The 25314-nt window shown below is 46.8% G+C and overlaps 1 protein-coding gene across 3 annotated transcripts in view; it reads left to right on the top strand.

The window, feature by feature from the left end:
* Positions 1-25314, top strand: part of VAV1 (vav 1 guanine nucleotide exchange factor) — a 140790-nt gene that overhangs the window by 78252 nt on the left and 37224 nt on the right. For 2 of the 3 annotated variants that reach the window (XM_006896348.1, XM_006896346.1), the window contains 14 exons: positions 4412-4511; positions 6232-6327; positions 6460-6528; positions 7386-7472; positions 7614-7699; positions 8262-8394; positions 9129-9238; positions 14905-15006; positions 15246-15343; positions 15538-15560; positions 15730-15775; positions 21304-21440; positions 22180-22245; positions 23124-23155. In XM_006896348.1, the coding sequence (XP_006896410.1) occupies positions 4412-4511; positions 6232-6327; positions 6460-6528; positions 7386-7472; positions 7614-7699; positions 8262-8394; positions 9129-9238; positions 14905-15006; positions 15246-15343; positions 15538-15560; positions 15730-15775; positions 21304-21440; positions 22180-22245; positions 23124-23155 (1185 nt within the window). The remainder of the gene's footprint in view (positions 1-4411; positions 4512-6231; positions 6328-6459; positions 6529-7385; positions 7473-7613; positions 7700-8261; positions 8395-9128; positions 9239-14904; positions 15007-15245; positions 15344-15537; positions 15561-15729; positions 15776-21303; positions 21441-22179; positions 22246-23123; positions 23156-25314) is intronic. The other variant, XM_006896347.1, reaches the window with a different exon arrangement.

Raw genomic sequence — 25314 nt, 5'->3', positions numbered from 1 at the left:
GTGTACCGTCAAATCAGATCTGACTGGTACAGGAGGATATTGCGCCTCCTTCTCCGGCAGAGCATCTGGTGGATTCGAACCGTGTTTCTCTGGGATTGCAGTGCAGCTTCTTGCCACTAGGCCACCAGAGCTCCCCTTCTTAGGTTGTTTCTAACTTCTTGCTATTGTGAACAAAGCCACAATAAACATGGGTGTGCATTGCTTTGCATTTCTTAAGCTGAAGGAATTGAAGAATAAATTCAAACCTTGAGTTGCAATACTTTAGGATGCTTTGGGAAGAATATTAAATGATCAGGAAGCATCAAAAGAAGATGGGAAGAGTATACAGAGTCACTGTATCAGAAGAAATTGACTGACACAGAAGAATTTCATGAAATAGTGTATGAGCAAGGACCTGTGGTGATGAAGGTAGAAGTTCAAGCTGCTCTGAAGGGATTGGTAAAAAACAAGGCCCCACGAACTGATGGCATACTGACTGACGTATTTCAATAGATGGTGCCCTGGATGTGCTCACCAAGTTGTGCCAAGATATCTGGAGGACAACCATCTGGCCAACTGACTGGAAGAGATCTATATTTGTTCCCATTCCACAGGAAGGTGACCCGACAGAGTGTGGAAATTATCAAACAATATCATTAATATCACATGCAAGCAATATTCTGCTGGAAGTATTAAAAAAAGGCTGAAACATCAATAGAGAAGTACAGGCTGGGTTTGAAGAGGCCATGGGACTAGGGATATTATAGCTAGTATTATATGGATCTTGGCTGAAAGCAGGGAACACCCGAGGAAAGTCTGTGTTTCACTGACTATGCAAAGGTATTTGACTGTGTGGATCACAATAAATTGTGGCTGGTTCTGAGAAGAATGGGAATCCCAGAACATTTGATTTTGCTTATGCAAAAACAATACTTGGACCTTGGAAGCAGGAATGGCATCTACTTCCTAAACAACATGCCTCCGGAAACTCTATGAACTTTGATAAATGTCGCTAGTTGTAGAGGGCTTCAGGCCTTTTGTTCTTAGGGTCGCTGTGAGTCGTGCTCTATTCGAAGATAATCGACAACAACAATAACATGCTTAGACTAGGAGACAGTCATCAGAACAGAGCAAGGAAACACTGGGTGGTTCAAAATTGGGAAGGGTGTTCGCCAGGGATGTGTCCTATCTCCAGACATTTTCAATCTATATGCAGAACAGATCATTCAGGAGGCGGGTCTCTTTGAGGAAAAGTGTGGTATCAGGATTGGAGAAAGACTCATCAACAGCCCGTGTTATGCAGATGACACAACCTTGCTTGGTGAAACAGGAGGACCTGAAGTGCTTGCTGCAGAAGGTCAAGGATTGCAGCTTTCACTATGGATTGAAGCTCAATAGCAAGACAAATATTTGCACCACTGGTCCGATTGGCAGCATCATGATAGACAGTGAAGAGACTGAGATTGTTAAAAGCTTCAGTTTGCTGGCTCCACAATCAACACTCTTGGTACCAGCAGCCAGGAAATCAAAAGACGAGTTACGTTGGGAAAGTCTGCTATCAGGTATCTCTCTAGAGTGCACATCAGTCTGGAGACTAAGGTTCACCTGATACAGGTCATGGTTTTCCCAATTACTTGCCATGTATCTGAAAGCTAGACAATGACTAGGGATGATAGAAGGGTAATTGATGCCTTTGGGGTGTGGCGCTGGAGGAGTATTGAACATACTATGGACTGCTAGTAGAGCAAACAGGTTTGTCCTAGAGGGGCTGCTCCTAGGTGGAACGATTCTGAAGCTTCATCTGACATACTTTGGGCATACTGCAAGGAGGGACCAGTCCTCAAAGAGGGATATCATGCTGGGGAGGATGGGTGGAGGGACAGCACAAGAGATGAAGACACTGGATGAGGTGGATTGACTCAGTGACTGGGGTACTGAAGGTAGGTGTGCCAGAGATGATAAGTTTGGTTCAGGATATAGCAGGGTTCAGAACTGTTGTATATAGGGTACATAGGATGGCACATAACAACAACAACAATTCTATCTTCCTATCCTAGTCTGCTGTTAGGGACCTCTCTAAAGTACTCAAGAGAAACGGTGTCTCTCTAGAGACTAAGGTCCGCCTGATACAGGCCATGGTTTTTGCAATCACTTGTTATGCATCAGAGAGTTGGACAATGCCTAGGGAGCATAGAAGGACAATTGACACCTTTGAGCTGTGGTGCTGGAGAAGAGTATTGAATGTACCACGGACTGCCAAGAAAACAAACAGATTCATCCTGGAGAGGATTAAACCAAGCTACTCCTTGGAGGCAAGGATCCTGGGGCTTCGTCTGACATACTTAGGACATGCTGCAAGGAGAGACAGGTCTTTGGAGAGGGACACCATGCTTGGTAGGGTAGAGGGACAGCGCAGGAGGGGAACACCCTCTATGAGGTGGATTGATTCAGTGACTGGGGTAATCGGGATGGTTGTGTCAGAGGCAATGCGATTGGCACAGGATAGAGTAGGGTTTAGGACTGTTGTACATAGGGTCGCTATGAGTCGCAAATGACTCAACGGCACATAACAATAACAATAACAATAACAATAACAACAACATCCTAGTAAGTAGTGTCTGGAATCTCAAATGCTTCCTAGTCGCCATATGAGACACAGTAATTGGTTCCTATTTGTCTAAAGCTGTAGCCAGATTTTCTATAGGGAACTCTGGTGGCTTAATGTTAAGGAGTTGCACTGTCAACCCAAAGGTTGGTGGTTCAAATCTACAAGCTGTTCTGGGGGAAAACATGGGCATTCTCCCCCTGTGTGATTTACAGACTCTGAAAACTAGCTGGAGGGTCTGCTATGAGCTCGTTCAATTCAATAGCACAGAACAACAGCAACATGGAAGAAGGAAGCCCAAGAAATAATTTGCTGACAGGACTGACATCCTCAGTGAACCTCTGTTTCTTCTAACATGAGCCCAGAAGAATGAATGGCCACTGTCTGCTTCCGTTTCTGGCCAGTAGCTACACAGAATAGATGAATCCAGATAGAAAGTGGAGACTGCCAGTTCCCAAAGAATGCAGAGTTGTTGGAGCCCTTGAGGCTGAAGAAATCCCTAAGACGACTGTCACGGAATAATCTTCCAACCTTGAATCAAAACTATCCCTTGAGCGTCTCTAAACAAAACAGTTTAGCTCAAAAAGCAAAGAATGTTCTCCTCAAGTATTGCCCTTAAAAACCCACCTATATGAGATCAAAGGGACAGTAGTCATGCTAAGGCATAGAAGAGACATTTAGGGGCTTCGCCTCACCGTTGTCGAGTTACGTAAGCCTCACAGAGACCGCACAGGATGGAGTAGAACGCCCCACAGTGGATCTTCATGGAAGCCCACTACCTCATCCTTCTCCTGCACATTGGCGGGTGGCTTCCAATGTCCCATTCTCCAGCTAGTGCTTAATTCACTGCACCACCAGCACCCCTCGTTTAGGGGACAGTACATTTAAATTAGTGGAGGTGAAACATTGAGAGCAGAAATGACAGGAAGTAAAGGGCATAACCTGTATCACTGAACAATGTGTATAAAAGTTCTTAAGTGGCAGTGCGCTTCAATATGTAGATATATTTTCACCCCAAATTAAAAAAGATAAATCTATCTATCTCAGTGGGGTCCAGAACATCTTTTTTCCCTCCAGTATGAACTTGTTATTTATAAATTGAGGCATGAAATGATGCACTCAGCGCCTGGTATAAAAGTAGATGTTCAGTGTTTATGAAAGATAGGACCATTGAGGAGACTGGTCCTCTGGGGACTGTGCTGAGAGTCTTAGGGGTATCATTGCATTTAATGGTCCATTAACCCCATGTTGAAGGTGGATTGTTATATCGGTTTTATCGATAATGTTATTAGGTCCATTCTTACCCATAAAAAATCCGGGTGATGGAGCAGAGCTGTTTTGTGGACGGGTCTAATTGACCCATGAAGAGGGGTCTTCCAGGAGCCGACCACCAGGTCTTTTGTTCCTTACAGTCTCTGGTGGCTTCCAACTGCCAAGCTTTTCACTGACACCTGAGTGCTTCAGCCATCGTAAGGAGTTCCACAAGAACTCCTTATGCCCATTTTGTTGTTGTTGTTGTTTGGTGCCGTCGAGTTGTAGACGACTCATAGCGACCCTATGAATGAACAGCCTGAGCACTGTTCATACACAGAGTTTCTGGAGGCAAGCTATTTCGGAAGTGGATGCTGCTCCTGCTTCCAGGCTTGATTTAGTCAGGAAGCTCCGGTCAACACTGTCCACCATGGGTGCCCATTACCACAACTGGCACATCATTGTCACAGTGTGAAAACTGAGGCTTAGAGTGACCCAACTTGGAGGGGCTGACACCGTGCCAAGCTGTCCTGGGTGTGTCCTACCGTCATTGACCGGCCTGTTCTCTTCCTGCAGATTTCTCATCTACGGCCACTACTGCAGCCAGGTGGAGTCCGCCAGCAAGCACCTGGACAGCGTGGCCTCCGCCCGCGAGGATGTGCAGATGAAGCTGGAGGTGGGGGTCCTCGCCGCAGCTGGGAGCTCATCCACTAGTAGCCAGGCCCTGAGGGTGATGGCAAAGTGTGGAGCTGGGGATGTCCCGCTTTCTGCTGCAGCCCCACCAGGGTCCCCTGAGGGTTGGGGAGGAGGAAGAGGAGGAAATGGACCACAGCATGGAGCAGCCCCAACATTGCTGAGCCTCCACGTGGAGCTGACTCCCTGACTCCAGGATCAGAGCTGGCACTGCACCGAACCCCCAACCCTGAGCAGAACCCTGACACCAGGGGAGACCCTGACTACAGCTGAGTCTTATCCCCAAACTGGACACTAGCCTCAAGCTCAACTCCATCCTGAGGTCAGAGCCCAACCTTGGCTGCACCTCAAATTTGGGCTGGAGCCCGGCCCAGATAAGTCCCAACTCTGGGTTGAGTCTTATCTCCTCTGAGCCAAGTTCCAACTCTGGCTGAGCCCTGAGTTCAATCTGAGCCTGAACTTGACTAACCCTGGTTCCAGGCTGAGCCTGACTTGACCTGCTCCGGCCCTGGCCATTGTGCCCAGTGGGAATAAGACCAGAAGCCACAGAACGGATAGGATACAGAGAGGCTGCCTGTGTGAGCCACCCCATCCTCCGTCTGACCCCAGTCCCTAGGAGTGCAGGCCTGTACAGTGGGGGCTCCGGATCTCTCCCTCTCTCCCTCCCTCTCCAACCCACTCAGCTTCCGAGTCCTGGGCTTCTACCCTGGTCAGCATCCATAGACCTTCCCACTGGTCTTAAACCACCCTCACCCCGTGAGCTGTGTCTCAGTCTCAGTCAGCTGTCACAGAAACACCACGGGTGGGGAGCTTCAATGAACATATAGTTATTCTCCCGTTGTCAGGCTGAAGTCTGCAAGTCTGAAGTGGGCTCTGGGGGAGGGCACTCCCTGCCCACACTTGGAAAAATCCTCCCTCATCTCGTCTTCTCTTGGGGTTCCTGGTGGCCTCAGTTTCCCCTTTTTTGTATGTGCTTGCTCATGTGCCCAGTTGTCTCCTTTTCCACCTCAAAGTGGATTGCTTTAAGACGCATCCTACTCTGGCATGTCCTTGGGGATATAACAAAGCAAACTGTACTCCCAGGTGCCATCACATCCACAGATATAAAAGGTATAGAATGCCTCTTGCCCATCGACATGATTCTGAATCACTGTGACCTTGACCCTGCAGAGGACCGAGTAGAACGGTCCCTTAGATTTTCTGAAGCTTTAAATCTTTGTAGGCATCGATGGCCTCTTCTTTCTCCTGTCGTATGGCTGGAGGGTTCCAACTACCCACCTGTTGGTTAAAGCTGAATGCTTTAACCACTGTACCTTCTGGATTTTACACCAAATATATTTGAGGACTCAGAAGAGATCTGTAGCTGATTCTCCATTGGGGTTTTGAGGGTGCAAATCTCGCAGGAGGAGACTGCCCACACTTCTGCCAAGGAGACACTGGTGGACTCGAACCATCACAGAGGTGTCCACTGTGGGTTAGCAGGTCAAGTCCCTGTGAACTGCACCACCAGAGTGTTCTCATATTTGGGGGACACAAATCAATCTCTAACAGCATCTTTTGGTCCTTAGTTCTTGGGAGAAGGGGGGGCCATATGGTGCTTGAGGAAGAACCTGCACAGTTCTGAGCTCTGTGTCCTCGCTACCTGCTCAGCCCAAGCCCTCCCTTCAGCCTCACCCTGTCCCCCACTTGTCCCCACCCACCAGGAGTGTTCTCAGCGAGCAAACAACGGAAGGTTCACCTTGCGGGACCTGCTGATGGTGCCCATGCAGCGAGTACTCAAGTACCACCTCCTCCTCCAGGTGCGGCACATGCACACGGGTTTGGATGGATAGGGGTTTTCCAAGCCATCCCTCCTCTGGGTAAGGGGGCCGTGGGGGCTGGTGGGCCAGGAGGGGCTGCCTAGGTGACAGTTGACCCCCTGGGTCTCACAGGAGCTGGTGAAGCACACGCAGGATGCAACAGAAAAGGAGAACCTGAAGCTCGCCCTGGATGCCATGCGGGTGAGTCGGAGGAGGGGATGGGTGCCTCTTGCGACCTTCTGGATGTGCTGGGGTGACCGTCACACCCAGGAATGCACTCAGCATGCACACATGCCTTCAGGAAGCCTGGTAGTGCAAGAGCTGGGCTGCTAACCGAAATGTTGTTTCCACCCCACTCAGGAGCTACTAGGGAGAAAGGCCTGGCAACCTACTCCTGTAAAGGTGACGGCCTAAAACACCTGCGGGGCAGGTCTGCTCTGTCACAGGCATCCCTGTGAACGGGTGTTGACTCAGTAGCATCCACACAGCAGTTACAGCACAACTTTCATGGGCCAGTGTGGCCAGAGGCCACAGTGTGGTAGAATCTTCCCTTCCCAGGGGGAGCCCTGGCTTCCATTTCCAGCCAACGCCCCTCCACTGCACAGCCAGCACTGCTGGCCAGTGGGGGGCTGTGTGCTTCTAGGATGCTGTGAGGGTGTCAGCAGTGTTTCCAGATCAAGATGGATGAGGAAGAAAGGCCTGGAGACCTATTATAAAAATCAGACTAAGGGAACTTTGTAGATCATAGGTCACGCATGTGACATTTGTGGGGAGCAGGAGCAGAAGCAGGGGGGCATTTGATACTGTTGTGTGTGGGGTCTGATGAGCAGAGGTGGTTGCATAGTGACCTTCATTGACCTTGCTTCACTATGAAATGGACAGGTCCATAGGACTAGTGACTTGAAAATCTCCGAGGGCACGTGCACAGTACGGTGATGCATTGTGGACACCCTGTTCCTAAGCCCTGTGCCAGCCGCTGATGGGTGCTGGCCCCCAATTCCAGGCCAGCTAGTGGACTGGGCAGTGAGGGATCTATGTTCACCCCCCTCTGTCCCCAGGACCTAGCACAGTACGTGAACGAGGTGAAGCGAGACAACGAGACGATGCGGCAGATCACCAACTTCCAACTGTCCATAGAGAATCTGGTGAGGGGGCGGCTGGGTCCGAGAACAGGGATGTGGGGGCGGGCTGGGTCTGGGGACAGGGTTGTGGGGGCCAGTTGGCTATGGGGACAGGGGCGTAGAGGCGTGCGGGCCTTTCCTTGACAGACCCTCTGCCCGCTGCAGGGCCAGTCTCTGGCACAGTATGGTCGACCCAAGATCGATGGGGAGCTCAAGATTACGTCCACAGAACGGCACTCCAAGATGGACAGGTGGGCGTGGCCGGGGAGGGGCGTGGCCCGGCGCCTAGATTGACAAATGGGTGGGGCTTACAGGGATTGCAAGAACCTGGCCAGAAGACATATAAATATATGTGTTGGGCCCAAGATGGAGAGGTGGGTGGTGTCTGAGAGAGAGTATGGTGGGGGTACCTAGATAAAGGGGTTAAGATGGACAAACTGGAGGGGCTGACTGGAGAAGGACCACGGTCCTAGGTAGATAGGTGGGCGGAGCCACTAAACCAAGGTGTGGAGACAGGATGGACGCGTGGCTGGGGCAAGATGGACAGATGGGCATGGTCCACAGAAATTGGGGGTTGAGTCTGGGTGCAGACCCCTTAACAAGGAGAGGAGCAGGAGGGCTGGGCCAGGATGGACACGTGGGCAGGACTAACACAAATCTGGCAGGTGGGGCAGAGATGGGCAGGTGTGCAGGGCCAAGCTGGCGGTAAAGGAGACATGGGGGTGTCCTGGAAGTGTCTTCTAACTGGAGCCAGGAAGGTGTGGGGGCACGTGGGAGGTGCTGGACAGGGTCACCTGACGTGTTTGCTCCCAGGTACGCCTTCCTGCTGGACAAAGCCCTGCTCATCTGTAAGCGCCGCGGGGACTCCTACGAGCTCAAGGACTTTGTGAACCTGCACAACTTCCAGGTTCGGGACGACTCCTCGGGAGAGCGAGACAACAAGAAGGTGGGGTAATGAATAAATAAATCTTTACAAGCCTTTGGAAAAAAACCCCCAAAAAACAAAACCAACCCACTACTGTAGAAATAGTAAGACACTTAAAAAAAGGAAAAATTAATTAAAAAAAAAAAGAAGGTGGGGCTCGGAGGCCAGAATTGAGGTCGCATCAAGGTCATGTGTGTGTGTGTGTGTGTGTGTGTGTGTGTGCGCGCGCACATGCACACACAGCACTCAAGCATCAAGACTCCTCCACACAGACACCAGCCAAGAAAACCCAATGGACTAGCTGTACTCTGTAACTCATGGGGTCATCTTGAGTCAGAATCGACTCCATGCAATGGCTTTTGCTCAGGGGTCTCTTAGGAGAGGGGTTCCCGGGTGCCTGCCAACAGTGAGGCACTTGGCTGTAACCAAAAAGTACCGGTGGTTTGAACCCAGCCAGAGAGAGGTGCCTCAGAACAAAGACTTAGCCGCTGCTTCTGAAAGGTCACAGCCACCAAAACCCAAGGACGCAGTTCTAGTCTGCGCACATGGGGTCCCCGGGAGTGAGAATGGACCCAGCAGCAGCTGGTTTGGTTTGTGACAGGGATGGGGTCAGGATAGGGCTTGGTGGGTGTGCTGTTCCGCTTCTGCGGGTGGGTGTCCTTGTCTGGCCCTTTTTTGTGTACAGGGGTGCGGTCGATGCATGCTTGGTCTCTCTCGCTGTGGAATGAGTCCCTTCATTCTCTCCTCCCTTTCAGTGGACCCACATGTTTCTCCTGATTGAGGACCAAGGCGTCCAGGGCTACGAGCTTTTCTTCAAGACACGGGAGCTGAAGAAGAAGTGGATGGAGCAGTTTGAGATGGCCATGTGAGTCCTCCGCTCCTTGCATCTTTCTATCCTCAGAGGATGCGACGCCTTGATGGAGGGACCAGGATGCAGTTGTGCACCCACGTTCACCTCTACCCTGATGCTCCACTCCCATCTAGGAAGTGAGAGGGACAGGCTCCAGGCTCCAGTGTGCAAGCTTTAGCTACTCTGCTTCTCTTCCTTCTCGTCTTTCACTGAGGTGAACATCACCCAACCACAAAGGAATACTTTTAGAGCATCTGACTCAGTGGCATTTAAATAACAAGGAAGAGCTGATGCCTTTGAATTGTGGTGTTGGTGAAGAGTAATGAATAACCCATCAACTACCAAAAGATTACATAAGTCTGTTTTGGATGAAGTGCACCCACAGTGCTCCTGAGAGGAAAGAAGGGGAAACTTCATCTCACATACTGTGGGCATGTTATCAGGAGGGACCAGTATGCAGGAAAAAGACATTAAGCTGGGAAAGCTGGAGGCTCAGAGAAAGAGAGGGAGACCCTCCACACAAGGTGGATTGATATAGAGGCTGTAACAACCGGCTGGAGCATGTCAGGGACGGTGAGGAGGGTTGAGGACGGGCCAAGGTCAGATCTGTGCTTCACAGGGTCTCTGCGAGTTGTATAGTTGATGTGAAAGCATCGAGCAGTAGTAGCAACAAGATGTTGTGCAACCTTCATCTACTTCTTCTCACCATCTCATTGCTATTGGGGGGAGCCAGCTCTTGGCTGACCTTCCACTGGGTTTCAAAGACTGTTAGTCATGGGAGCATATTGTCCTTCTTGTCCCTCGGAGCCACCGGTGGATTTGGACGTCCAGAGAGGGGCTGCCTTTGGGTTAGCAGTGCACCCCCCTCCAGCCTAGTTGTACAGTATTTTCATCATCCCCAAAGGAGACCCCATCCTTTTTTTTTTAAAGCAGGGGTTCATTTTGCTCTATAGTTAAATATTTATTCACTTTATTATTTTATTTTTTTGTTCCTCTCTCCTTTCCACCTTATTCCTGTTAACCCTCCAAGATCGATATCATCCATGCATAAATCTTTCCTTAGTTTTTAATATTGTTGTTGTTATATACTGTAGAGGTAGAACAGACTCGTAGCTGAGCCTCTGGTGGGTTTTCAGAGGCAGTACGCTGTCCAGGAGGAGATCACCCACTTTCCTCCTGTGGAACAGCTGCTGGATTCAAACTATGTACCTTTGAGTTGTAATACAGCTGCTTACCACGAGGCCACCAGAGCTCTCCCTGGCGATCTTATCCCATAATTGTGCTTTTATGACCGACCTGTGTCATTTAGCATAGTTTGTTCTAGTTTCATCCATGTTGTCCAGAATTTAACGAATTCTTGATCATTTTTCAGTGATGCATAATACTCCATTGTGTGAACGTACCACAGTTTCTTTAGCCATTGTTTACTGATGGCCATGTGGGCTGTTTCCAGCTCTTCATGATGATAAATAGTAGGTGTGAGTATGGTGCAACAACTATGGAAAGCAGTTTGGCACTTATTTAGAAATACAGAAATAGAAATGCCACTTGATCCAGCAACCCAACTACTAGGTGTATTATTGCAGAGAAGTAAGAACTGCAACATGAATGGGCATATTAACGCCTGTGTGTTGGTAGCTGCTAAGATGCCCTTAACTCGTAGCAGTCCTGTGTTACAGAGTGGAACTTCCCTGTCATGTTCCAAGTTGTGCTCTTCACAGAAGAGTATTTTGAAACACTTGCTGTAGAAGGTCAAGGACTCTAGTCTTCAATATGGACTGAAGCTCAGCAACAAGAAAACAAAGATTCTGCCTTTGAGCCCCTGGCACACCTGCCTGTGGCGCTGGGGGTTAAGCTGCAGCTCAAGAGTATGAGTTCATGCGTAACTAAGGCCCCAGCCCGCTGCAGGAGGCCCTTTTAACTGTGAGCAACACTGCGACAGAAAAGAAAAAGAAATGTAAAAAAAAAAAACCACAACAAAGATACTCACCACTGGGCCAATTGGCAGCATGGTGATGGACGGAGAAGAGATTGAGGTTGTTAAAACTTTCAGTTTGCTTGGCTCCACAACCAGCATTCTTGGTACCAGCAGTCAGGAAATCAAAAGAATTACATTGGGAAAGTCTGCTCTCAGGGACCTCTCCAGAGTGCTGAGGAGCAATGATATCAATCAAGAGACTAAGGTGCGCCTAATCCAGGCCATGGTCTTCACAATTACATGCTATGTATCAGAGAGCTGAACAATGACTAAGGATGACAGAGAATAATTGATGCCTTTGGGGTGTGGTGCTAGAGAAGAGTATTGAACATGCCATTGACTGCTAGGAAAACAAACAGGTGTGTCTTAGAGAGGGTGAAACCAAGTTTCTCCTTGGAGACAAGGGATTTAAAGCTCCATCTCACATACTTTGGGCATGTGGCCAGGAGGGACTGATTCTTGAAGGATAGCATGCTTGGAAGAGTGGAGGGAGAGCTCAGAAGAGGAAGACCCCCAATGAGATGGATTGGTATGATAACTGGGGCAAAGAAATTAGGTGTGTTGGAGTCAGTGAGGCAGCACATAACAACAACAACAACAGCAACTCTTCACAAAAGCAGTTTACCGGGTTTTTTTCAGAAGCACTGGTGGATTCAAACCACAAAACTAGGTTAGCAACTGATATAAACCACTTGCATCATCCAGGCACTTTTCTCCCTTTGGTGACTAAAAGGGGGATATCCCCAACACTATTCACAATGAGTCCAGTGAACATGGAAAAGAGTTATGTGACCATACCCACAAGTAGCAGTGAGTATCATGACCATGGCAACAAGTCATGTAACTATGGCAGCAAATAATGAAACCATGGCAACAAAGTCACATGACCATAGCACCAAGTCACCTGATACCTTGGCATGGAGTCACGAGCCACAGCAATGAGCCACATGGCCATGGCAATGAATCATGGAAAGGGATCACATGACCTTGGCAACAAGTCTCCATTGCAAGGAGTTTCATGACCATGACAGAGTCTTGTGGCCATAGCAATGAGCTTTATGAGGATGGCAAACAAATCATGTGGTGATGGCAATGAGCCACATGACCATAACAGTCAAGTCACCATAGTAATGAGTCACGTGACCACTGCAGATTCACTTTACTGTGGCACAGAGTCATGTGATCATGACAGAGTCTAGTGACCGTGGCAATTAGTGCTGTGACCGTTGACATGAGTATCTTTAAAATGATAGAGATCTCAAGACTCATTACAATGAGTCTTGAGACCATGGCAAAGAGTCTCATGAGCATGGAAATAAGTTTTGTGACTGTGATAAAGAGTCTTTTGACCATGGCAGTGAATCTCAAAACCATGGCAATGAGTCCCAAGACCGTGGCCATGAGTCAGGTGGCCATGGAGAAGAATTATGTGACCATACCCACAAGTTATGTGACCATGACAAAGAGTATCATGACCATGGCAGTGAGTCACGTGACCATAGCAGTAAGTCACATGACCACAGTAAGGAGTCATTTGTACCTTGGCAGAGTAATGTGACCACGGCAATGAGTCACATGATCATGGTGACAAATCACGTGATCATGACAAAGAGTCTCACGACCATAGCAATGAGTCACAATGGCAAAGAGTGTCGTGACCATTAACATGAATATCTTTAAAATGACAGAGATCTTGTGACCATTGCAATGAGTCTTGAGACCAAGACAGAGTCTCGTGAGCATGGCAATGAGTCAAGTGACCATGACAGAGTTATGTGACTTACCCACAAGTAGCATGATCAGTAACTGTGAGTCTGGTGACCGTGACAAAGAATCTAGTGACCATGGAAATGAGTCTTCAGATTATAGCAAAGGGTCACACCTTCAGATTATAGCAAAGGGTCACATGACCATGAAAAGGATTAACATGACCATGACAATGAGTGTTCTGACCATGGCAGTTAGTTACATGACCATGGCGGTGAGTCACGTAACTGTTAACAATAAGTCACATGATGAGTCACGTGACCACAGCAACAAGTCATGTGACCACAGCAAGGAGTCATTGTACCTTGGCACAGAGTCATGTGACCATGGCAAAGAATACTGTGACCATCGACATGAGTTTCTTTAAAATGACAGAGATCTTGTGACCCTTGCAACGAGTCTTGAGACCATGACAAGGAGTCACATAAGTGCAGTAATGAGTCTTGTGACCATGGCACTGAGTCCCTAGATCATGGCGATGAGTCAAGTGACCATAACACAGAGTTATGTGACCATACCCGCAAAAGTAGCATGTCTGTGACTGTGAGTTTCATGACCATGACAGAGAATCTAGTGACCATGGCAACAAGTCTTGTAACCAAGGAAAAGGGTCATGTGACCATGGCAATGAGTCATGTGATCATGGCATGGTAACAATAACTTGAAAATGGACAAAACCCAGATGTCCATCAATAGGTGATTGGAGAAACTGGTTCTGGTTGCCCATATAGTGGGCTATTGTTTTTGTTAGGTGCCATCAGCTTGATTATGACTCATAAAGGTCCCTTGAACAGCAGATCCAAATCTCACCCTATCCTATGCAATCCTCATGACTTCTGTCATTCTCAAGCCCATTGTTGCAGTCACTCCTCTTTGATGATCCTCTACTTTTCCCAGCATGAGATCTTTTTCTAAGGATTGGAGACATCTGAAAATGTGCCCGAAGTATATGAAATGAAGTTTCGTCCTCCTTGCCTCTAAGGAGCATCTTGGTTGCACTTTCTCCACGTTAGGTTTGTCTGTTTTTTTGATAGTCCATGGGGTATTCAATGTTCTTCGCCATCACCACAATTTAAAGACATCAGTTCTTTGGGATTCCTCATTCATTGTCCCACTTTCACATTCCTGCTCATCAAGTGAAATTCCACGGCTTGGATCAAACACATCTTAGTCTTGAAATACACATCCTTTTAAGGAGGTCTCTGTTAGCAGATTTGCCCAATGTAACATGTATTTTGATGGGTTTGTTTTTTATTTTAGACTTCATTTTTTTTTAAATTTTGGGCTGGGTTTGGGAACACAAGTGGAGGGAAAGGATATAATCTAATTTGAGGGTGTTTTGATGTTTTGACTGGGGCTTCCATGGGTTTTTGTTGTGGATCCAAGTAAAATGAAATCCTTGACAACATCAACCTTTTCTCCATTTTCCATCATGCTGCCTTTAGTCTGGTGGTAAAGTTTTGTTTTCTTGATGTTGAAATGTAATCCATATTGAAGACTATAGTCTTTGGTCGTCTTCAGTAAGTGCTTCAAGTCTTCTTCATTTTCTGAAAATAAGTTTATGGCATCTAGATAGCATAGGTTGTTGATGAGTCCTCCTCTAATTCTGATGCCATGTTCTTCCTCATAAAGTCTAGTTTCTTGGACTATTTGGGATATTATTCAACAATAACGAGTGATTCTGGTGGCATAAGAGACAAGCACTCGGCTGCTAAAGCAAAGGTTGGAACTTGAAATCCATCCAGCAGTTTCATGATAGAAACATGGTAATTAATCTGCTTCCATAAAGAACACAGCCCGGCTGGGATGTTCTACTCTGCCATGGTGTGAGTGAGTTGGAATTGGCTCAATGTCACCACCACCACCACCACCACCACCACCACCACCAAACAGTAATGAAGCTCTAGCCCTCTTTCCATTTATCTTTCTCCTCCAGCTCCAACATCTACCCTGACAATGCCGCTGCCAATGGACATGACTTCCAGATGTTCTCCTTCGAGGAGACCACTTCCTGCTCAGCCTGCCAGATGTTGCTGAGGTGAGGGACTTGAGGATGGACCTGGGTCCTGGGATTGATTAGTCATTCCCCCCTGCAAGGATGTTCCCAGAAGGCAGCTTCCTGAGCTGAGAGTTGTGAGACTCTACCCTATCCTCAACTTCTCTTGTTTCTCTTCTGAAGAGAACCAAAGGGTCTCCTCATGTTTGGGGTGGCTGGCAGAGTGGTTGGCTGTGTCAGTTAACATCATTGAGCCCCTTTCATATTTTTCTGCATCCCAGAGGCACCTTCTATCAAGGATACCGCTGCCATCGATGTCGGGCCCCTGCACATAAGGAGTGTCTGGGGAGAGTCCCTCTGTGTGGTCGACATGGACATGGTACTGTTGGGAAAGAAGCTGACTTTCCATGGGGTTATCACTAGGAGAGAACGCGGGAGGTGGGCTCTGCTATCCATGGTGTGGGGGAGAAGGTAGGAGGTGACTTTCCCACTGGAAGGGAAGGTGAGAGATGAGAGGTGGGATTTCCCCCCTGTGGGCTTTCCTTCCTAACAACTTCCTTTTCTTTGTCATAGATTTTGCAGGAGCCACAAGGAAGGTAGGACCTCCTCTCACCCTCACTCCTTTCTGTGCATAGAAAACCATGGGAGACAGAGGGAGGAGGACCTGGGAGAGCTCACCCTCTTCCTGTGTGTAGGGACAGAGAAGCCCTAGCTGGACAGGAGGCACCAAATCTGCTTTCTTGATTTCTCTCTCTCTCTCTCTAGGATAAACCACACCGAAGGGCTCAAGACAAAAAAAAGAACGATCTGGGTGAGTTGGCAGGAGGCCCTGGGTGGAACTGAAGGGAAGCTGGTTTCTGCCTCTGTTGTTGTTGTTATGTGCTGTCAAGTCACCTTCAGTTTTCTGATGCATAGCAAGCAATTGCAAAACACCATGGCCTGGATCAGCCTCACCTTAGTCTCTACTGATATCATTGCTTTTTAGTGCTCTGGAGAGGTCCCTGACAGCAGATTTTCCCAGTGCAATTTATCTTTTGATTACCTAACTGCTGGTGCCAAGAGTGTTGATTATAGAGCTGAGCAAACTGTAATTGTTAACAACCTCTATCTCTTCTCCATCTATTATGATACTGCCAATTGGCCCAGTGGTGAGAATCTTTGTCTTCTTGATGTTGAGTTTCAATCGATACTGAAAATTTTAGTCCTTAACTTTTTGCAGCAAGCCCTTCTGGTCTTTCTCAGTTTCAGCAAGCAAAGCTGTGTCATCTGCATAATCCAGGTTGTTGATGAGTCTTCTTCCTCCAGTCCTGATGCCACATTCCTCCTCATAAAGCCCCGCTTCCCAAATGATCTGTTCTGCATATAGATTGAAATGGTTAATTAAATTGATTAATTAACCAATTAACAATCATTGATGTTGTTAATTATTTCATCTTGCTTGTATCCACAATCAACAGTTTTGGTACCAGCTAGTCAGGAAATCAAAAGATGAGTTGTATTGGGAAAATCTACTGTCAAGCATCCCTCCAGATTCAATTACAAAATGGGCAAAAAACATGTATAGACTTTTCACAGAGGAAGGTGTTCAGATGTGTGACAGCCGCATGAAGAAATGCTCAAAATCACTGGCACTCAGAGAGCTGAAAATCAAAACTACAATGACATACCATCTCTGCCCAGTAGCAGTGGCAAAGTTAGCAGGGCAGTAAGCGATAAACGTTGGAGAGGATGTGGAGAGGTGGGAACTGTACTACACTGTTGGTGGGATTGTAAAATGGTACAACCACTCTGGAAGGCAGTTTGGCATTTCCTCAAAATGTTGACCATAGAAACTCCATATGACACAGCTATTCCACTACTGGGACTATACTTCAAGGAAATTAGAACAGAGACACAAACAGAGATTTGTATACCAATATTCATAGCAGCAGTATTTAGCATCTCAACAACATGGAAACAGCCCAGATGTCCAGCTACAACTGAATGAATTGAGAAATTGTGATATAGTCACACAGTGGAATACCATGCAGTACTCAGGAGCAATGATTTTGAAAATGACTGTTTAACTTGAGAGAGGCTGGAAAGCATTATGCTGAGTGAACTCACTCAGTCTCATCAGGACAAATATTTCTTTAAAACCATTATTGTAAAAATAGAATGATAACTAGTAAAACATAGATGGGGACCCAAGGGGTGAAGGAGTGGGAGCAGAAGGGCGAGGTTGGGTAGGGAAGAAACCACAAAGTTGCACAATTTGATGGGTGGAGGGAGGAGGTAAAAGAAATGGGAAGGATCTGGTGGGGATCTGAAAAGACAGAGCAGTGAAGGGCAAAGTCCAATGGTGATTAATTTTATAAAACATAATTCATTAGAATGACTGTATGAAACACAATGTTAATGAAGAATAATGTGAAACACAATGTATACAAATTTTGTAAGCAAACTAATAATAATAATAATAATAATAATAACAACAATACTATCTCTCCAGATCCAGCAGGGACTTGAAAAGACAGGGTAATGTGGGCATATTTAATGGGAATTGAGTTTATAAAATGTATGGGACTGCTCTGAAAGAATTGGCAAAAAACAAGGCCCCAGGAATTGATAGCATACCAATTGACATATTTCAAGAACTATTTCAGGATGTACTCACTAAGTTGTGCCAAGCAAACTGGAGGACAGCCAACTGGCCAACTGACTGGAATAGATCTATATTTGTTGATCCAACAGAGTGTGGAAATTATTGAACAGTATCTCTGATATCTCCAGAAACTCTATGTATGAATAGTGCTCAGGCCGTTAGTTCAGAGGGTCGCTATGAGTCGTCTACGACTTGACAGCCTCAAACAACAATAACGATGACAACGACAAAGAGAGAGCTACATTGGCCTAGTGGAAAGGAAGTTATGCTACCAAGCCGAAGGTGGGTGATTTTCATCTGTGGCCCTCGGCCAGGTTCAAATTGTCTTCCTGTCAAACATTCTTCTAGGTGGTATAGCACCGGTCTTTGCGTTGCTGTACAGAGGTAACTCGTGGTTGCTGTGATGCTGAAGACTGTGGCAGTGATGTGCCAATCGTGGTAATGGGCACCCATGGTGGACAGTGTTGGCTGGAACTTCCCGACTAAATCAAGCCTGGAAGCAGGAGCGGCATCCACTTCCGAAATGGCTTGCCTCCGGAAACTCTATGTACGAACAGTGCTCAGGCCGTTGTTTATTCATAGGATTGCTATGAGTCGTCTACGACTCAATGACACCAAACCACAACAACAACACAACATCATTGATATCACATGCAAGCAAGATTCAGTTGAAGATTATAAAAAACCGACTGAGAACTGCCTGAAGTGCATGCTGGATTTAGAAGAAGCCATGCTACTAGGGATATTATAGCTGATGTCAGATGTATCTTGGCTGAAAGAAGAGAGTACCAGATGAATGTCTATCAGACTATGCAAAGGTATTTGACTGTGTAGATCACAGCAAACTGTGGCTGACTCTGAGAAGAATGGGAATCCCAGAACACTTGAATGTGCTTATTTAAAACTATACTTGGACCAAGAGGTAATCATCAGAACAGAGCAAGGAAACTCTGCATGGTTCAAAATTGAGAAGGGTGGGCACCAAGGATGTGTCCTGTCTCTGTATCTTTTCAATCTATATGCAGAACAGATTATCCAGGAGGCGGGGCTCTATGAGGAGATATGTGGCATCAGGATTGGAGGTAGACTTATCAACAACTGCTTGAAATGGAGGAGGACCTGAAGCACTTGCTGCAGAAGGTCAAGGACTGCAGCCTTCAATATGAATCGAAGCTCAACATCAAGAAGACAGATTCTCACCACTGGGCTGATAGATGGTGAAGAGACTGAGATTGTTAACAGCTTCAGTTTGCTTGGCTCTACAATCAACACTCTTGGTACCAGCAGTCAGGAAATCAAAAGACGAATTGCATTGGGAAAATCTGCTGTCAGAGACCTCTCCAAAGTACTGAGGAGCAACAATCTCAGTCTGGAGACTAAGGTGTGCCCGATACAGTCCATGGTCTTCACAGTTACTTACTATGCATTGGAAAGATGGGCAATGACTAGGGATGATAGGAGAACTGATTCCTTTGAGCTGTGGTGCTGGAGAAGAGTATTGAATATACCATGGACTACTAGGAGAACAAACAAGTTTGTCATGGAGAGGGTGAAGCCCGGCTTCTCCTTGGAGGCAAGGATTCTGAAGCTTTGTCTGACATACTTTGGACACGTTGCAAGGCAGGATCAGACCTTGGAGAGCGGCATCATACTTGGGAGGGTGAAGGGACAGCACAGGAGTGAAAGACCCTTGAGGAGATGGATTGATTCAGTGACTGGGGTAATGGAGGTAGGTGTGTCAGAGACAGTAATATTGGCACAGAACAGAGTAGGGTTTAGGGCTGTTGTACATAGGGTTGCTATGAGTTGCCAGCAACTCAGCGACACACAACATCAGCAACATGGGAATGATCATATGAAACACAATGTGAATGAAAGAAAGTGTGCATCACAATATATACAAGTTTTGTATATAAATATATATATACACACATACACACACATACACACATACATACATATACCTACATACACACACACACACCTCTCCAGAGTGCTAAAGAGCAACAGCGTCAGTTTGGAGACTACATTGTGCCTGATCCAGGCCATGGTCTTCTCAATTGCTTGCTATGCATCAGAAAGCTGGACAATGGAACGTGAACCAGAAAGCTGTAGCATGTGAGCCACCATGCTCTATCATCAAACTGTTTAAAAACAATATATGACTGGGAATTATGGTCATAACGAGAGTCCAGAATGAAGGCTGCATAGTGGAGTGGACTCAAGGGGAGAAGGGATTGTATACCACTGAAATAATTTTTCTTTTACTTTTAAAAGAGTGAACTGAAAGGGGATGGATGGGAAGGGAGAAAAATGCAACAATGAATGAATGGAAATCCAAAGTCTCTGTAAACATTCATTAAAATTAATAATAAAAAAGGAAAAAATAAAGCTCGTAGGGGCATCATGCTTGGGAAGGTGGAGGGACACTTAAGGAGAGGAAGACCCTCAATCAGGGGGACTGGCACAGTGAGAATAGCAATGGGCTCAATTGTGTCAGAGATGAGGATGGCACAGGATAGGATAGGGGTCAGATCTGTTCATAGGGTTGCCATGAACTCAACTTGACGGCACCTGACAACAACATGTTGGAATCTACTCAATAACACCTACACCTACCAACAACATATGTTTGGATCTCTTCTCTCTCTCCCTCTCCCTCTCCTCCCCCTTCCCTTCTTTCCCCTCCCCCTCCCCTCCTCCTCCTCCTCCTTCTTATTCTCCCTCTCTCTCCTTTCTCCCCCCCTCTCTCATCTCTCTCTCTCTCTCTCTCTCTCTCTCTCTGTCTCTCTTTCTCTCTCTCTCTCCCTCCCTCTCTCCCTCTCCCAATCCCTATCTCTATCATCTCCCTATGTTTGCTATCCTCAATCCTCATAGCAGTTGCTATATTGGAACTCACTGTTGTAGCCAGTGTCAGTACATCTCACTGTTGGGCTTCCTCCTTTTCATTGACCTTATAGACATAATGTTCTTCTCCAGCGATGATTGTTGCTGTTCCACCAAACTGGAACGAACCCATAGCTCATCCTGCAGTGGGTTCAGAATCAGTAAATTACACGAGAGAGGATTGTCCGTCTTTCTCCTGGAGAGGAGCTAGTGAATTTGAACTCCTTACCACTAGAACTCCCAGGGACTAATACCTCTTTACAATATGTTCAAGATGAGCTCTTGCTACCACTTTTAAGGAACATTCTGTCTGTACTTCTTTGCAGATGGATATGAGATTAGGATAATTATATTTGTAATGGGTATATTTTGATGTCGAATTTCTGAATCATTGTAGACTTATAGTTAGGTCCAGCTGATACAGCCACCCAAGGAGCTCTGGTGGCCTAGTGGTGAGGAGCTGCGCTGCCAACCCAAAGGCACGTGGTTCGAATCCACAAGCTGATCCTCATGAGAAAGATGGGCAATCTCCTCCTGTGCAATTCCACTGCCTCTGAAAAACCACTAGTGCGTCAGCTATGGGTTGGTTCTCTGACTTGACAGTACACATAAACAACAACAAAGATACTGCCAACACTTTTCCATAAGTGGATTTCTGCCAGGAGGGCAGGAGATTTCCAGGTGCTCTATATCCTCCTCATCATCTGATGTGGTCGATCGTTTTAAATTTGGCCATTCTGGTCAGTGGTGGAATTCAAGACTGGGAGATCTTGACTACCTCATTGTACCACCACTCTTCTTGCTCCCAGGTCTACCCAAGATGGAAGTGTGTCAGGAGTACTATGGACTGCCTCCACCTCCCAGAGCATTTGGATCTTTCCTACGACTCAACTCTGGAGACATTGTGGAGCTCACCAAAGCGGAGGCTGAGCAGAACTGGTGGGAGGTACAGGCAGGGTCTGTGGGGTAATGATGTAGCAGGACCTAGATGAAGGACCATGTGGTGATGGGGTGGGACCCAAGTGTGGGGCCTTGAGGCGATGGGGTAGGACCCAAGTATAGGGCTGTGAAGGTGATGGGGCAGAATTCAGGATGAACTGTGGAGTGATGGTGTGGAATGCAGGTGGGTCTGTGGGAATGACATGGCGGGACCCAGGTGTGGGACTCTGGGGGAGTCTTAAAGTGGGATCCAGGCGTAGGAGTTTGAAAGTGATGTGTTGGGATGCAGGTCTGGGCTTGTGAAGTGAAAGGCTGGATTAAGGTGTGGGGCCATGGAGTGATGGGCCGGCTCTCAGGGTTAGCGTGGTGGAAACGGGTTGCTTTGGTGTGATGGGCACACTGGACTCTGGCAAAGAAGGTGACAGCTGAGAAGGGGTGACATAAGTGGGTTTCTAAGCCTGTCCTGACTCATCTGAAATACACATCTTCCTGGAAAAATGAAATTGGTTGACGCCTGTTTGGGCCATTTAGGCTGAGGAGAGGTAGGTGGACACAGACATGCACAGACTTGTACATATATATGCACACCCATAGTCACACATGCACACACCACGCACACACAAACACATCACACACAGGTGTGCACACGCACATGAGCACGCGTGTACTTGCATGCATCCACCCCTGTTCATACACGCATGGATGCCTGTAACCTCTCTTCCCTGGTTTTCTCTCCTGATTTCTAGGGCCGGAATACCGCCACCAATGAAGTTGGCTGGTTTCCCTGTGACAGGGTCAAGCCCTATGTCCATGTGAGTGGTCAAGTCTGGAGGGAGCAGGGGCAGGGGTCCAGATAGGGTCCTGGGTGATGGACTGACTTGGAAAGGCACACCTGAACGTGGGGAGGAACATCTCATCATGGCTGGCCCTTCCTACCCTCCCTGCTAACAGCCCAGTGTGGAGTCACCCTGGAGCTCATAGTAAATCATTTCCTCCTTGTAGATGGCACCCTCTCCTCCTATGAGTCTCTCCCACTCGTACCTTATCCCCTGACCCTTGGTGTCCACTTTCCAGCCTGTCCCAGCCCCACATGGGCCTTAGTACGGGCTGGTCCCCTCTTCCCCATCAGTTAGTGGATAGTGACCCCCTCCCCAGGCCTTCCTTCTCCATGGAAGCCTCCCTTGATCTCCTGGTGATAGGTTTTCACCCCTCACTTCAGTCATTTCTTCAGCAGTGAAGTCACTAGGTGTTGTAAGCAGCAGCGCTCGGCTATTAACCGAAAGGTTGGTGGTTCAAACTTACTCAGCAGTGCCTTGGAATGAAGGCCTAGCAGTCGGCTTCTGAGAGGCCACGTACAGCCTTGGAAATCTTGTGGAGGACAGTTCGGCTCAGCATCTGGGTTGTCACGAGTTGGAACTGACTTGATAGCAACAGTTTCTTTTTTTGTTTGTTTTGTAATATACTAAAACAGATTGTTCCATTAGATTATGGAACTGTTCCCCCGTTCAGTAACAGCACAATGCTGGCACCCAGTCGTGGCTGGGTGAATGAATACATGGATGGCTGTTGATCCACAGTCAATAAATACCAGTGGCGTGGATGGGAGAATGAATGAGTGAATGACGTGTGGAGGTCTGTGACCAGGCTGAGGTCTTCGCCCGGAATCTGAGTTCCCCTCTCTGTCCTGCAGGGCCCCCCTCAGGACCTGTCAGTGCATATCTGGTGAGTAGAATGAAGTCCTTCCTTTCATTCAGCGTGGGCATGGCAAGTCAGCCTGAACAAGAGAAGAGCCTCCAAGCTAATCTGTCAGTCAGTCTTCATTTATTCTTTGAATCCTGAGCGCTGTCAGATGGGTGCTAGATGTGCACTGGGTGGTGCTGGGGGATTCAGGCAAGGGAGCGCTTCTGAGTCGGGTAATTACGGTAGGGGCCCCCCAAAAGGGTTGATGATGATGATGATGATGATGACGATGAGGATGAAGGTGGTGATGTTAATGGCAGCCTCTGTTCTTCTCTGGAATTTTCCATAAATTGCAGAGTGCAGCTACACTTGTCAAGATTCAGTCACCAGGGCCAGGGCTGGGGTGAAGGGAGTGCGGGATTACTTACTTTGGGTGCAAAACGTAAGGTGACATCCTCAAGATAAGGATTTTCTTTTTAGTGTAATATTTGAAATAATACAAAATGAACCTCATTCCCCCCAAATCCATGATGAACAGAATATTAAAAAAAAAAGAAAGAATTTTTTTATTTTACTTTTCAAAAAGAAAAGTGTATTTGGGGAGGGGTGGGCAGGGAGAAAAGTGCAACAATGAATGAATGGAAATCCAAAGTCTCTGTAAACTTTCATTAAAATAAAAAAATAAAGAAAACAAACCTAGAACCAACAGGCTTGGAGTTAAGGCAAGACGAGTAAGGTGAATAAATAAAACTTGGGAATGGGTTTTATCTTTACTTACAGTTTTGGCATGTTGTTTGTCATGGATTTTTATGCATTTTTTTTTAACTGAGGTGAAAATCATATACCATAAGTCCAGTCGTTTTAAAGAGCACAGCATTTTTTTTTTTAAATTCATGTATTTATTTTTTATTTTGTGTACCATCAAATTGAATCCAACTGGCACAGGAGGAATTTGCCCCTTTTTCTCCAGCAGAGCATCTGGTGGAGTTGAACCGTGCACCTTCAGGATTGTAGTGCAGCTTCTTACCACTTGGCCACCAGAGCTCTCGAGCACAGCATTTTAAAGAGCACATTTGATGCATTCAGAGTGCTTGTTTATGGTTTGGTGCCATAGACCACAAATCTGAACCTTACCTGGTGCCATTCTTTACTCTCCAGTTCTAGAATGTTCTCACTACTCCACAAGGAGATGCTGTCCCGTTAGACTGTTGTCCAGTCCTTCCTCTTGCCATTCGCTGTTGTTGTGAGATGCTGTTGTGTTGACTGCGATTCGTAGTGTGCCCTTGTGTGACAGAACACACCCCTGAGCGATCCTGCACCATTCTCCCCCTCGCTGCAGTGTTTCAGTCCTCTGTTGAAGTCACTAAGTCCGTCCAGCTCTTTGAGGGTCTTCCTCTCTTTCACTGACCTTCTGCTTTGCCTCTTGTATCCTTCAGGGACTGGCCAGATCATGCCCCACTTGCTCCAATCTCTAGGCAACCACTAATCTACTTCCTGTCTCCATGACTTGCCCGTCCTGGGTGTTTCACAGATCTGCTCCTACCCAGATATGTATCCTACACAGATAGACTCTTTGGGTCTGTCTTCTTCCACATAAACATACTATTTCTGAGGCTCATCCACATTATAACTTCATTCCTTTCGGTGGCTTATGTTTCATTTATTCTGATTTTTAAAAATATTGCATTAAGTGTTATTTGTCTCTTTTTTCTTTTTTAAATTTTAATGAACATTTACAGAGACTTTGGATTTCCATTTATTCATTGTTGCATTTTTCTCCCTCTCCACCCCTCCCAACCAATTCACTCTTTTCTTTGGAAAGTAAAATTCTTTCAGTGTGATACAATCCCTGCCCCCACGTGCACTCCACTATGCAGCCTTCATTCTGAACTCCTGTCATGATAATAACACCTAATCATATATTGCTTTTGAACAGTTCTCCCCTCATCTCTTTCAATGCAGTATACATTATTTATCCCCTCTTTCTCAGACTCCCCCCAACATCGATGTCAGTCCCGTTTTACAACAGTGGCACTATGCAATATTTGTCCTTTTGCAACTGAGATATTTCACTTAGCATAATGCCCTCCAGGGTCACCTATTTTGTATAAGATTTCATGAGTTCTTTGTTTTTCAATGCAGCATAATATTCCATTGTGTGAACATATCAGAGCTTCTCTATCCATTCTTTTTTTAAATTT

This window comes from Elephantulus edwardii, unplaced genomic scaffold (assembly GCF_000299155.1).
Source record: "Elephantulus edwardii isolate Elephantulus edwardi_28Jun2011 unplaced genomic scaffold, EleEdw1.0 scaffold00185, whole genome shotgun sequence".
Classification (NCBI taxonomy): Eukaryota; Metazoa; Chordata; class Mammalia; order Macroscelidea; family Macroscelididae; genus Elephantulus; species Elephantulus edwardii.
This window is presented reverse-complemented; position numbering and strand designations above follow the sequence as displayed.